Source organism: Phyllostomus discolor, chromosome 8 (genome assembly GCF_004126475.2).
Source record: "Phyllostomus discolor isolate MPI-MPIP mPhyDis1 chromosome 8, mPhyDis1.pri.v3, whole genome shotgun sequence".
Classification (NCBI taxonomy): Eukaryota; Metazoa; Chordata; class Mammalia; order Chiroptera; family Phyllostomidae; genus Phyllostomus; species Phyllostomus discolor.
Window position 1 is genome coordinate 78,058,207 of NC_040910.2, and position 14,531 is coordinate 78,072,737.

The following is a 14,531-nucleotide window of genomic DNA, read 5'->3' on the forward strand; positions in this document are numbered from 1 at the left end:
ACCACTAAGTCATTCAATTTCCATGGATTTCAACTGCTTTGTGTACTCATATGAATGTGTGTCTGAGTGTGTGTGTTTTAGCCGGGGGTGGGTAAGTCCCTTCCAACACTAAAATGTATCATTTCCAGCAACAAAAAGCACATTATTTTAATATTCACCATTAAATTTAGTATATCAAGCTCTTAGTATATGATTAAGGCTTTTGGGCAGCCAAAACTACCTGAAGTGATAATCATTCGATAAATATGTACTGAAACACCTACCATATCTCCCATTGCTCTAGCTCCTGAAGATATCAGAAAAACAAGAACAGTCTTTGTTCTTGAAAGATAAATAGTCTGAGAGAGAAGAGAAATAACTAAAGAGATAATTATGATATAAATATGTAAGTGATATAATAAAAGGATAAAAAAAGAGCTGTGGGAGCACAGGGAAGCAAAATGTATGAGGAATCAAGGAAGGCTTCCCTAAAGATGACATTAGATCTGAATCAAAAAGAATTTAAGAGAAGGCAAGAGGAATATAATAGGAAATAGTTAACCACATGGACAAAAGACTTATAGCTAAGAAAATAAATGTAATTAGCATACTTAAGTAAAAATGTTTCCTTAGAGTATAAGTCTTTGTAAACATACTAACCAACACTGACAGGTTTGCTTTAACAGGGTGAATGTTATGGTGTGTGAATTATCTTTAAAAAAATTAAGGTACTAATACATTTATTTTTAATGAAAAATAGAAGCCTCAGCCCTAGAGCTATAGCTCTCTAAAGAAAATGGATACATTCTTAGAATCATATACCCTTCTTTAAGACTGAAAATCATGAAGAAACATAAAATCTGTATAGACTAATCACTAGTAAGGAGATTGAAACAGTAATCAAAAATCTCCTCAAAAACAAAAGTCCAGGACCAGAATTCATTGGTGAACTCTACCAAATACTCAAAGATTTAATGCCTATCCTTTTCAAGTTCTCCCCCAAAATTGAAGAGATATGAATACTTTCTAATTAGATTTAAAATGCCAACATTACCCTGGTACTAAAATCAAAGACAATGTGCACACAAAAGAAAACCACAGGCCAATATCTCTATTGAATGTAGATGCAAAAATTCTCAACAAAATATTATCAAATTGAATACAACACATTAAAAGGGTCACAGACCATGATCAAGTAGGATTTATTCCAGGAATGAAAGGATGGTTCAACATCCAGAAATCAATCAATATGACACCATATTAACAAAATGAAGGATAAAAATCATATGATCATCTCAACGGATGCAGAAAAAGCAGTTCACATATCCATATCCATACAATACAATACAATATCCACTTAAGATCAAACATCTCAAAAAAATGGACTTAAGAAGAAAGCATCTCAACATAATAAAAGCAAAATATGACAAACCTACAGCTAGTATCAACTGAAAGATAAACACTTGACAGCTTTTCCTCTACAGTCAGGAACAACACAAGGATGCCCACTCTCACCACTATTTTTCAAAACAATATCAGAAGTCCTAGCTAAAGCAATCAGGCAAGGAAAGAAATAAAAGGAATCTAAATTGCAAAGAAAGAGGTAAAGCTATCACTATTCGCCGATGACATGATATTATAAATAAAAAACCCTAATGACTCCACCAAAAAACTATTAGAAATTATAAACAAATACAAGTTGCAGAATATAAAATAAATACACAAAAATCTGTTGCATTTCTGTATTTTAACAACAAAAATCAGAAAGAGAAATTTAAAAAGTCTCATTTACAAATGCAACAAAAATAGTAATACCTAGGAATAATTTTAACCATAGAGGTGAAAGACCTGTATATTGAAATGTGTAAGACATTGTTGAAAGAAACTGAAGACACAAAGAAATGGAAAGGTATTCTGTGTTCATGTACTAGAAGAATAAACATTGTTAAATGCCCATATTACCTAAAGCAACCTATAGTTTCAGTGCAGTACCTATAAAAATCCCAACAGCATTTCCCTCCAAAATACAAAAAAAATCCTAAAATTTTTATTTAACTACAAACTCCCCAAGTAGACAAATGCTGAGATAAAGAATAAAAAGAGGTATCACACTCCCTGATTTGAAACTATGCTACAAAGCTATCATAACCAAAATCAGTATGGTATCAGCAGAAAAACACACAAGAATCAACAGGACAGAATCAGAGCCCAGAAATAAAACCACACATATATGGACCACCAACTTACCACAAAGAAGCCAAGAATGTAGAACAGAGAAAGAAAAGTCTCCTCAATAAATGGTGTTGAGCCCTGGCTGGTGTGGCTCAGGGGACTGAATACTGGCCTGTAAACTGAACAGTTGCTGGTTCAATTCCTGGTGTGGGGCACATACCTGGGTTTTAAGCTGGGTCCCCAGTGGGGTGTGTGTGAGAGCAATTATACATTGATGTTTCTTTCCCTCCCTTCCCCTAAAAATAAATAAATAAATAAATAAAATATTTTTAAAAATAAAATGGTGTTGAGAAAACTGGACAGCCATATGCAAAAGAATGAAACTAAAAAAAAACAAACAAAACAAAACAAAAAAAAACCTAAAAAAAAAAAGAATGAAACTATACCACTATCTTAACCATACATAAAAATTAACTCAAAATGGATTAAAGACTTGAACATAAAACCTGAAACCATAAAATACATAGAAGTAAACATAGGCAGCAAGCTCCCTGACATTGGTCTTAATCATGTTTTTGTGGTTCAGATTTCAATGGCAGGGGGCAACACAACCAAAAATAAACAAATGGGTCTATATCCAACTACAAAGCTTCTGCACAGCAAAGGGAACTATCAACAAAATGAAAAGGCAACCTACCAAATGAAAAAAGGCATTTAGCCCTGGCTGGTGTGGCTCAGTGGATTGAGCAAGAGCCTGTAAACAAAAGGGTTGCTGGCTCAATTCCCAATCAGGGCACATTCCTGGGTAGCAGGCCAGGTTCCCAGTAGGGGGTAAGAGAGAGGCAACCAAATACTTATGTTTCTCTCCCTCTTTTTCTCCCTCCTTTGCCCTCTGCCTAAAAATAAATAAAATATTTAAAAAAAGATATTTGCAAAATGATACATCTAATAAGGGGTTAATGCCCAAAATATATAAAGAACTCATACATCTTAACCACACACACACACATGCACAACCTAATTAAAAATGGGCAGAAAATCTAAATAGACATTTTCCCCAAAAGACATACAGATGCCCAAAAGGCACATGAAAAGGTATCCAAAAATCACTAATTATTAGGGAAATGCAAATCAAAATGAATTATCATTTTACATCTGTTAGAATGGCTACCATCAAAATGACAAGAAATAGCAAGATAAAAAAATCTTGGAGGGGATGTGGAGAAAAGGAAAGCCTCGTACACTGTCAGTGAATGCAAGTATAGCCACTATGGAAAATAGTATGGAGATTCCTCAAAAAATTAAGACTAGAACTAACATATGATTCAGTTATTTACTTCTAGGCATTCACCCAAAGAATACAAAATACTAATTTGAAAAGATATATGTATACCTATGTTCACTGCAGCATGATTTACAATAGCCAAGACATGAAAACAAACTAAATGTCCACTGATGGATGAATAGATAAAGTAGATTATACATACGTATATACACACAGTGAAATACTACTCGGCCATAAAAGTAGGTGAAATCCTGCCATTTGTGACAATATGGATGGACCATGAGGATATTATGCTAAGTGCAATAAGTCAGCTAGAAAAGACAAATCCTATATATAATTTCACTCATGTGGAATATAAAATAAAAACAAATGAAAACAACAATAACAAATGAACTCAGAAGAAAGTTCATTTGACCAGCAGGGAGGTCAAAACAGGAAAAGGCGATAAACTGTATGGTGATGCAATGAAACTAGACTCTTGGTAGTGAGCATGATGTAGTATATATGGATATTGAACTATAATGTTGCATACCTGAAACCCATGTGGTGTTATACAACAATGTTTCTGCCACAACTAAAGGTCTTTTTCTTTTAAGGTATTGAAATAGAAATGCCTTTCACATATTTCACATAATACCTTTCACATACGGACTGGCAAAATTAGTCATATGGCCTCAATTAACTAATGATAAAGTAGAAAACGTTATGTCTAACTGAGCAGTCATGTGCCCATCCTAAATTGTTACTATAGAAGGGAAGAATATATTTGTTGACTTAGCTGTCTTCACCATAGGGACTATAAAAAAATTAATAGACCAAGAGATTTTCAATGTCTAAAACCAACAATAGATTAATATCTAAAATATATAAGGAACTCTTATAAAGCAAAAAGAAAGGAAATAAAACAGAAAACAGGGCAGTAGAAATGAAAAATTTATAGAAAAGTACTAAGGAATACCTAATAAATACATAAACAGATACTCAACTTCACTAATCACTAGTGAACTGCAAAGTAAAACAACTAAGAATGGAAAATATAAAGCATGGGTGAGATGAAGAAACAGCTGACCACCTGGAAAATGTAAAATGATATAGTCAATTCTGAAAGCAATCTGCCAGTACTTAGTGAAATAATGTATCTATATGCGCTCTGATCAAAGAACCCAACTACTGGATACATACGCCCAAAAGAAACTCTTTGGTTTCTGTTTGGTTTTTATTAAGATGTGTACCAGAACTTTGTGATAGCAGGGAACTGAAGGTAATGAAAATGTTTATCTCAGGGAATAGGATAAAATACAGTAGACATACATGAGGTAGTCAGAATCCACTAGGTATATGCAATGTAATACAGTGTTGACTGAAAAAAATGGAAACTGTAACAATGATATTTATATATAAAACATATGTAATCAAAACATGAGAGGATACACACATATTCAAGCATATATACCAAACACATCAAGGTAGGTTTAAAGGAAAATGGGGTAGAAGACCAGGGATAAAGAGGAAAACTAATAAAACAAGAGACTTGTGCAGGCTGATACTGTGAGTGTGCCTTGAAATGAGAGGTATGACTAACAATTCTGTTATGTTTCAAAAACATTTACTATATGCATAACAATACTGTTATTGTCAAAGAGACATCACAGTTCCAGAAAGAAGACACAGACACACAAACACAGAGAGATATGAGAAACTTCATGAAGACTCTGACTGACATGGCTCACTGGGTTGGGCGTTGTCCCGCAAACCAAAAGCTCAGCAATTCAATCACCAGGCAGGGTGCACATGCCTGGTTTGCAGGCCAGGGTGTGTATGAGGCAACTGATCCATGTTTCTCTAACATGTCAATGTTTCTATTCCACTCTTTATCTTTCCCTTATCCTTATCTTTTTCTTTTAAGATTTTATTTATTTATTTTTAGAGAGGGAAGGGAGGGAGAAAGAGAGAGAGAGAAACATCAATGTGCAGTTGCTGAGGGCAGTGGGCTGCAACCCAGGCATGTGCCCTGACTGGGAATCGAACCTGCGACACTAAATAAATGAAATCTTAAAAAAAAAGTAGAAAACTTTTTATAAGGTTTAGTGAAAACATATCTATTATAAGGAAAACTATACACTTTATTCTACTTAGAAATCCAAACTTAATTTCCAAAAATAATCATTAGCCATGTAGGTAATAATAGTGCATTTATAATTAACAGTCAAAGGTCTTATAATCCTCCCCACACTAGCCAAATTTTAATGAAATACACTTGGTACTGAATTTTTTTGAAAGACAAGTAACAGTTTGGCACCTAATATATAATCACAATGACCAAGTCAGGTGTGCCAAGTCCCAAGTACAGACTTTATTAGAGTTCAGTTACAAATACACAATCTCTTGACATTGAAGATGTAGTTCTTACAGATAAAGTCCAAAGGCAGGAAATGAATCTCCTCCCAAATGCTGCATCTTATCTTTAAAGTAACCTAAAATTATTACTAAACTAATAAAGTAATTTTGTTTCAGAAAGTGATCTGATCTATTTTATTTTCAGTTTTTGATAAACCCAAGAATGAGATGGAGGATTATTGCTTTTTGTCTGACTACACACACTGAAACATAAAAATAAAGGAAAATTTTTAAAAATGATTTTCTTTATTTTGAGAGTATATTAAAGCTGGGACAGTGAGTGAAGTAAGGGTGGGCCTAGAACAGAAGCAGCAAAAGGAGAGAGACTATGTAAGGCTGCTTTGGATCTCTATAAGCATTAAGGGAAAAAAGTGAGCCAAGGTGGGGCTACTGTCAGCTCACTGAAAGATCAGAAAAAAGGGGGCCTTGAGGACAAGTTCAGGGGGTTAGCCCAGGATGGACTGCTGCTGCCCATTGCTCCTCTGGTATTTGTGGGGTCCCTTAGAGTTTAGGAGATGCATGTGTGGGGGGGGAAAGGAAAGGTATGGGCATGCTCCTGGGAGGCAGAGCACACCTTAATGATTTTTATGGTAAAGTTAGACTAGGCAGTAACAAAGCCTGTCAATATATATATGGTTTTGAAAAAACAGAAAACTAATTTTGTTATTTAACAGCAAATTTGAAGGTAAAGTTCTTAGTATCTTCTAATCAGAAATTGTCAGTTAAAAATGATGAGCAACTAGGTGCAATGACATTGTATACAAATCAAATAAAAAATAATTCAAAAATATAATTATGGTCATTACTGCCTTCTTTATGAAATGTTTATTTTTCCAGGGAAAATAAGTTTATTTATACAAACTGTTCCTGATGCACCAACTAAAATAGGCATTTCTATGTAAAGTGAACAGTAAAAATAATTTTGATCATTTCTTTCAGTATTTGTGCTTTGTTGAGATCTACCCTTTCTCACACCAAACTTAGTCCACCCACACTTCTTCCCAACATATAGTAAGTGGCAATTCTTTATGGAATTTTTCTAATATAATGGTTCTTAGCTAAGGTCCACAACAACATAGAGATTAAGATTCTATTAAAAAGTCACAAAAAAGTCAGGCTGCCAAATAAGAGTGTCAAACACAAAGTGCAATGGACATAGCACAAGAAACTTTCAGATGACTAATGATTAATGAGGACAGTTATTGCACACACAGAGGGTATTTTTATGGTAGCGAAACAGCTACATTTACACTTCTCTGTGTTATGCACTATAGGATATACTATCTATAATCTTTTCTTTTAAAGATTTTATTTGTTTTTAGAGAGGGAAGGGGGGAGAGAAAGAGAGAGAGAGAGAGAGAAAGAGAGAGAGAGAGAGAGACAGAGAGAGAGAGAGAGAGAGAGAGAGAGAGAGAGAGAGAGAGAGAGAGAGAGAGAGAAACATCAATGTGCGGTTGCTGGGGGCCATGGCCTGCAACCTAGGCATGTGCCCTGACTGGGAATCGAACCTCCGATGCCAGGTTCGCAGCCCGCGCTCAATCCACTGAGCTGCGCCAGCCAGGGCCTATCTCTAATCTTTAAAATAAACTTTTAATAGATATACATTTTTTTTAAAATATAGGACCAAAACTGAGATATTAATTCACTAAAGATCTTAAAGCTAGGAAAGCAATGTAAAACTTCTGGTTTAAGTAGCAAATAGATAAATGCTGCAGCCTCCTCTTCCTCCAAACTCGTGGAATGACAAAAAAGAAATCCATAATCATGCTAGAAAACAGGAAGGAGTACCTTCAACAGACTGGAACTTGAGGAAGACACAAGAAACCAAAATGCCCAGAGGCTGAATGCTAAAAAAGGTAGAGAAGGGCATTACATGTTCTGAGGTAAGGGATACAAAGTACAGAAGACAGAGAAGATAGAATGGTTTTTGCATGAGAAACAGAAATGCAAGTGGATCCTTACATATTGCCTTTTTGGAAAAAGATAAATAACAGACTTTATTTCTGCCCTTAGTTGGAAATAGTGAATACAAGATTAGAGGAAGAAATCAATGATAGAACAAAAATTCCAGAGAAACAGACCTGCACATTTATGGCAATGTAATATATAGTATGTGAGCCATCATACTGGAGGCAGACACCAAATGATAATTCTCCATCATATTCAATATCCCTTTTTTATGGAAAATTATTTGTTAATGCCCCTTATCTATACTGAAATGAAATGCATATATAATATAAATTTTCTACACACAATTTTTAAGTTTTATACATACATATGCACGCACCTTCCTTCTAATCCACTTTTGGATACACATCCTTACAAAACCCTCAGAAAGTAAAAGGAAAGTAATTTATAATACAATATACACTATATTTGAATATGTAAAAGCACAACCACATTAAAAAACAGCGAGTTCTCAAATTCTTCAACCATGTATTGCAGAATCACTGTAATCACCATTAATGCTAAAGACACAAATGCTGACTGCAGAAATGGTAACTCAAATACCACAATGACACTAGTAACAGTGACCTAATTTTCTTAGATGGTAAACCCTTGGTAAAGTTCTAAACAACATGAGATATAACCTTCCCTCAATCTACAAAACAGTCAAATTAGAGGAATATTTAGCCTGCATTTTGCCATGCAAAAACAGTATTTTAAATTGTATTTTATTAAAAATACTTTTAATAAAATGTGCAAAGCATATTTTGAGTTTACATGTAAAAAAACTTACATCCTAGGCTCATAAAATTATAAATAGCTTTTAATCTACATACAGGTTCAGAAGAATTTTACCTAGATGGGGGTCATAAGTAGTAGAATATTTACCATGCCTGGCCCACATCCAAAACTGGTATTAATACTCATTCTCAGTAATTGTTAATAACCAAAAGCCATCCCACACATTTCTTAATGGTCCTCTGGAAGTATTAACACCCCCACTGAAAACCCTTAGGATGAGACTGTTCAAAAATTGGACAATAGAAGATCCACTTTGTTGAAAATTAATAGCCCCATCTCCCTGAAATATTCCTAAGACACTGGATGACACGATACAAAAGACACAGTACTTTCAAATGATAAAAACCATGTCTCTTTGAAGTTTAATCTTTGCTAGTTCCCCAACTAACCCTTTTGCTGTTGCTTCTGAAATCCAATCTCTCAAACTTTTAAAATTCCATTATAAACAAACTGCCTCTCAGAGGAGTACATTATAATGTTTAAAAGCATGGACTCTGGAAAAGCAGAACATCTGCAAAAGCATTAGGCAGATGTTCTGGGTTCAAAATCTACCTCTACTACTTGCTGTGTGTAATATAGGCTATTACAGGTAATACTGGCTATAACCAGTACTTTTGAGAATGTATAGATCAGGGGTCAGCAAGTAACAGCCAAATCCAGCCACCTATCCTTTTGTAAATAAAGTTTTATTAGAACATGTTTATTAGTCATGGTCATTAATTCACGTATTGTGTAATGACTGTTTTCACACTATGAGAGATTGGCCTGCAAAGCCTAAAACATCTATTACCTGGCTCTTTGCAATACAGATAGCTAAAACATCTGAGTAAATAATTTTACTTATTTTTGGAAGCCAACAGATACCTAGATCCTGACTCATGGAGCTCATACTCTAATGTAGTGACAAAAATTGTATTTAAATATAAGGTATAAAAAGATAAGTATTCTAAGAAAGGTAGAGTGTCACAAAAGGGAGGAGATTGTTTACAGCGGGGGAAATCTTGAAAGCCGAAGCTTTTGCACTAGATTTTAAAGCATGACTATAATTTTGACATATAAAATGGGAAGACTTCCAGAGTGGAGAAAAGCAGACTTACGAAAAAATACAAACATAACAGCGAGCTTTGCATGGGAGAAGCGCAGTTACGAGAAAATGCTAATAAGCATTTTGAAGCAAAGCAAAAGGAGGGCTTTCAGCATCAGGATTAGCAGTTTAAATTTTAAATACAATTAGGTTTAAGAACAAGAGAATAACGGTGATTCAAACTAAATTTGGAGAGACAGGTGATGAGGAAACTAGTTACCAAGCTATTATAATCCAAAGGGAAGTAATAAAGGTGGTGGCAACGGGACCAGAAAAAATTACTATCATAGTAAAACCACTCAAACACTTATGATCAGACAGCAGCATCTGGATATACTATAAACCTGTTAAACACATGGGATAAAAACTCTTCATCTCCCCACCTATGAACGAAATAATGATTAATTCTAATTGGTTCTGAACATTTTTAAAAAAGGAACTACTGAAATAGTAAGTTAAAATTCTAGACTATCACTGCCCATTTGCAAACTAACTCTGGATTAAAGCACATATTCAAATAGGATTCATTTGGTAGGACAATCTCTGATGGGTCATTGGAAGGGAAGTCTTATTTTAAATTTGGACTCTTAACTGCTTGTGCTGAATATTTGAAGACAATAGATGGATCTGTTTCATAGCAGTTCTTTCCACAGCAAATGTCCTCCTCTGGAGGAAATCCATAAGCATAACAATATATATAAATGAAAATATCTTTCTCTGTATTTTCCAAAGCACCAATAATTTTATTGTTGCTTAAACTGTTAATTTTTAAATACGAGATTTTCTATTCAAACATCTCAAGTATTTAAATAACATACTCAACTAAGAATTTACTTAGTAGTATGAGGGTAAGCTGGAATTCACCAGACTGAATTTTTATAGATAAGGAAATTATGCTAGACAGTTTTATATTCTTTTCATTAAGAACTAAGCTGCATCTCCCTGGTCAGTGGTTTCTGGTGAGGCTCTACCAATGAAAGACAAAGACTCTATACTGGAGAGTAGGAGAAAGGGATAAGACAAAGTTTTTCTCCCTCCGTTTCTCTCAGCCTAAGACTGAATTTCTCTAGTGAAGTCCAATTCCCACCTCGTAACCTGAGCCCCTGGCCTCCAGGACCCATCTCCTACCTGCTTCTTTCAATTTAACACTACTTTCATCTTATTACTGCTAATCTCTGGGTTGCTTCACCACTCTTGTTTTGGCTTCTCACATCTTCTATCACTTATGTAACCAATCTCTAAGTTAAAGTCCCTCTATGTAAGAGGAGGAGGGAGGGAGGGAGGGAGGAAGGGAGGGAACACAGCGAAATGGCCTAGCCCTATCTTTTCTGACTCTAGTGTGCTCACTCTCCAGACACCACCAGTCTCATTTCATAATGGAAAAGAAACAGCAATACAATAAGAAAACTTTCTAGGTTACTTATGTAAACCCCTTCTTCTCAAACTGGGGTATAAGCTGCTTCATAGTACATGGTATTCTAGGTTGATTTACGTGAAACTACAGGGTGAGCATGTTTTATTTTTCCTGTTATGTCCATGGTAAGTGATTTTAAAATTTACTGTATATTAACAAACCATTAAGGGTACTGTCAATTCAATAGGGAAGAGTCTTCAACAAACTATGTTGGGGCAACTAAAGTGTCCACAGGCAAAGAATGAAAATGGACTCCTATCTCATACGGTATACAAAAATTAACTCAAAATGGATCACAGACCTAAATTTAAGAAGTAAAACTACAAAATTCTTAGATAAAAACATAGGTATAAATCTTCATGACCTTGATTAAGTAATGGTTTCTTAGGTATGACATCAAAGCAGTTAGCAACCTAAGAAAAAAATAAATTGGACTTCCTCAAAATCGAACTTTTGTGTTTCAACAGACATTATCAAGAAAGTGAAGATAACCCACAGAATGGGAGAAAATATTTACAAATCATATCTAATAAGGGACCTGTGTCTAGAATGTGCAAAGAAATCTTACAATTCATTACAAAATGACAAATAACTCAATAAAAAAATACGCAAATGATAGAAGAGACATTTCTCCAAAGATGACACACATAATGGCCAACATCATTGGCCATCAGGGAAATGTAAATCAAAATCACAAAATAGTGGGGGGAAGAATGTGGGGCAGTAGACTAACTGCAAAGGGGCATGAAAGAACTTTCAGGAGAGGGGGCAATGTTCTACATCTTGACTGGGGCATATACGTTTGTCCAAAGTCATCAAGCTATATACACTTAAAACCCACACATTTTATTATAAGTAAATTATACCTCAATTTTTTAAAAGGTGAACCATTTACAGTCAATTTCTTTAAGAGGAGAGCAAAAAATAGAGTATCAAATATATCCAATTGCCTGTCTCTGCTATTATATATTGATAATTAGTAAAAACTGAAAGAGAAGCTGTTTTTTCTGCCAGAACAAAGAAGTACCAGATCAACAGACACAAAAGTCTTTTAGAAATATAGAAAATGATTAAAGTACTGTATGAGATAAGCACACATTTGGTGGTGTTTCTACTATAAACTATGTGTTTCAGAGGAAAACACTGTTCTGGCCACTAAAATATAAAATATTCATACTAGATGTTATTGTAGTAACATCTATGGCAACACTACTTACTGTGATAACTATAACTGAGCAATTACGTTTAGCAGAGACTGAATAACCACAAAAGTAGTCTCATAAGAAACTACTGATAAATATTTCTAGGAAATTGGTGACATCTCAACAGCTCATTTTTAGGGCACTTTACACCAACAATTTTGTTACATCAGCATCAGTTGTCTGAAATAACTTTGTGGTACTGCCTAAAAATAACTGAAGTTCATAGCTTTTGGGAAAAAAAATCAGATTATACATGTATCTCATAAAGAAAATCCGTGCTTCTTCCTTTATTCCTTTTGATAATTCTATAAATTATAATATACTTCATATACACTGTATTGACAAATAACTAAGACAAGCAAAGAGATATCAAAACCACAAGTTCAAATTAAAAATATACATATATTTCCAATTTGGTAGAAAAACATAGGTTCCCTTACCTCATCATCATCAGAATCATTCCCAAACACTGATGGTTTTTGCAAAACAGGGTGCAAGTGCTGTGTTTTCTTTGGCAAAATAAGCCCATACCTGCATATTATTTTTTGAAATAGAAATTACACCATTATATTTAAATGTTAAAACATAACACATTCACTACATCTTCCAGATGAAGCTACCAAGTCAAAACATGTCATGGCCTATGAACACGGAAGTTTTTGATCTTTAAACATCTCAAAATTATAATGTGTTAAGATGTTATAATTAAGTGGTTATTTGTAGACAAGGGCCAAGCCCAATTATCATTTTAATCAAAGAAGTAACTGATGAGCTTGAAAAGGTTTTAGATGGTAAAATGATAATAAGGTTTTAAAAAGAACATGTTAGTTGAAAGCTCAGTTCATGTTCACTAAAAATAAAAACGCTCTGAATTATCCTTGTCGCTTAGCAAGAGTTTAAAAAAAAAAAAGATTCCCTCCCCCTACTGTGTATTTATACACAGTTTTAAAGAAGTTATTAGGTAACATCACTCATAACGTTTTTTAAAAGATTAACTGAAAGACCCAAGTATCTATAGGTTAAATTCCCATTACTTTATTAGGATCACTTGCTTTGTCTTGGAACCTTTGAGAGAACCATCCCATCTGAGCCAACGCATTTAGTTTCTGACATTTTGGCCTTTAAGATGCAGCAATCGCAGGAAGCCACATCAAGAAGTACGGACTGTACATCAAAAGTAAAAATTCCAAGCACATACAATATTTTTCTCTTGCAGCAACGTAAACAGTTCAACTCCCTATATGCCTACCCTTTTTTGTGGCTTCTCAGCACAACATTCCTAAAACGGGAAGGGAGGGCGGGAATCAAGACTTGAGCTGCCAAGGAGAACAAGGCCCTCTAAGGAAGCCAGGGATTGTCTCTTCTCATTGCCCCTGAAGGCATCCAAACCGGGAGAAACTCAAGCGCGGGGTAGGAAGCAAGACTGAGGGGCCTCAGACCGAGCTTTTGGAAAATAGAAAAGTCTCGCTCTCTGCCCCTCAGCCTAACTTCCTTTATTTCCTCACAAGTTTCTCCCTCAAACTTCGGGCTTCCATCCTGGAAAATATACGGGGTTGGGAGGGGAAGTGTTTGTTCCTCAAGATTTCTCGCCTTTCCCCGTCTCTATCCCTGATGATACAGCCCCTTCACTTCCAGCACGCTTCTACTTCTCGGCCAAAGACACAGTCGCCGTAGTCTCTCACTCCCCAGCCTAACCCTAACTCCCGGATCACTCACTGCCTGCCCGGAATCGCCATCTTGCTCCGGTCTCCGCTGAACGTGGCCGACGACGACGTGATGCAGACGCGGGCGCTGACGTCATCACGTAAACTCTCGCGCGGCTTCGGGCACCCTGGAACCCACCTAGTGGCTGAGTATTTTTTGAGTGGATTCAAACATTATTTCCAATCAACCCGTTTGGCTTTGAGTGTCGCTTGGAAACTGATTGATTACCTCGAAATCAGTGGAGGAAAAGAATGGCAAAATTCTGGGCCACTGTTTCCCCAGGTCTGGTCTCAGCACCAGCCGGTTAGCATCACCCAGGAATATGTTAAAAATACAAATTTTCGCGCCCTATCCTAGAGCTACTGAATCAGAAACTCTGGGCTAGGGCCCAGAAGTCTGTATTTTAACGAGCCCTCCAGGTAATTCTGATACTCAAGTGTGAAAACCACTACCCCTAGGATATCAATTCTTTTTTCCTTTGAGGTGTTCAGGGTGAGTATATTTGACTCAGAGTAATTTGGCAGAGGATGAAAGTCTGTATGCAAA

At 35.5% G+C, this 14,531-nt stretch overlaps 1 protein-coding gene across 2 annotated transcripts in view; it reads right to left on the reverse strand.

Moving 5' to 3' along the window:
- Positions 1-14,054, reverse strand: part of NSRP1 (nuclear speckle splicing regulatory protein 1) — a 28,749-nt gene extending 14,695 nt beyond the window's left edge. The window contains exons 1-2 of one of the 2 annotated variants that reach the window (XM_028519630.2): positions 13,998-14,054; positions 12,722-12,812 (exon numbers count right to left, since the gene is read on the reverse strand). In XM_028519630.2, the coding sequence (XP_028375431.1) occupies positions 12,722-12,812; positions 13,998-14,017 (111 nt within the window). In that variant the 5' untranslated portion in view covers positions 14,018-14,054. Of the gene's footprint in view, positions 1-12,721; positions 12,813-13,530; positions 13,618-13,997 lie in introns of those variants that run through there. The other variant, XM_028519631.2, reaches the window with a different exon arrangement.
- Positions 14,055-14,531: the final 477 nt, after the last annotated feature.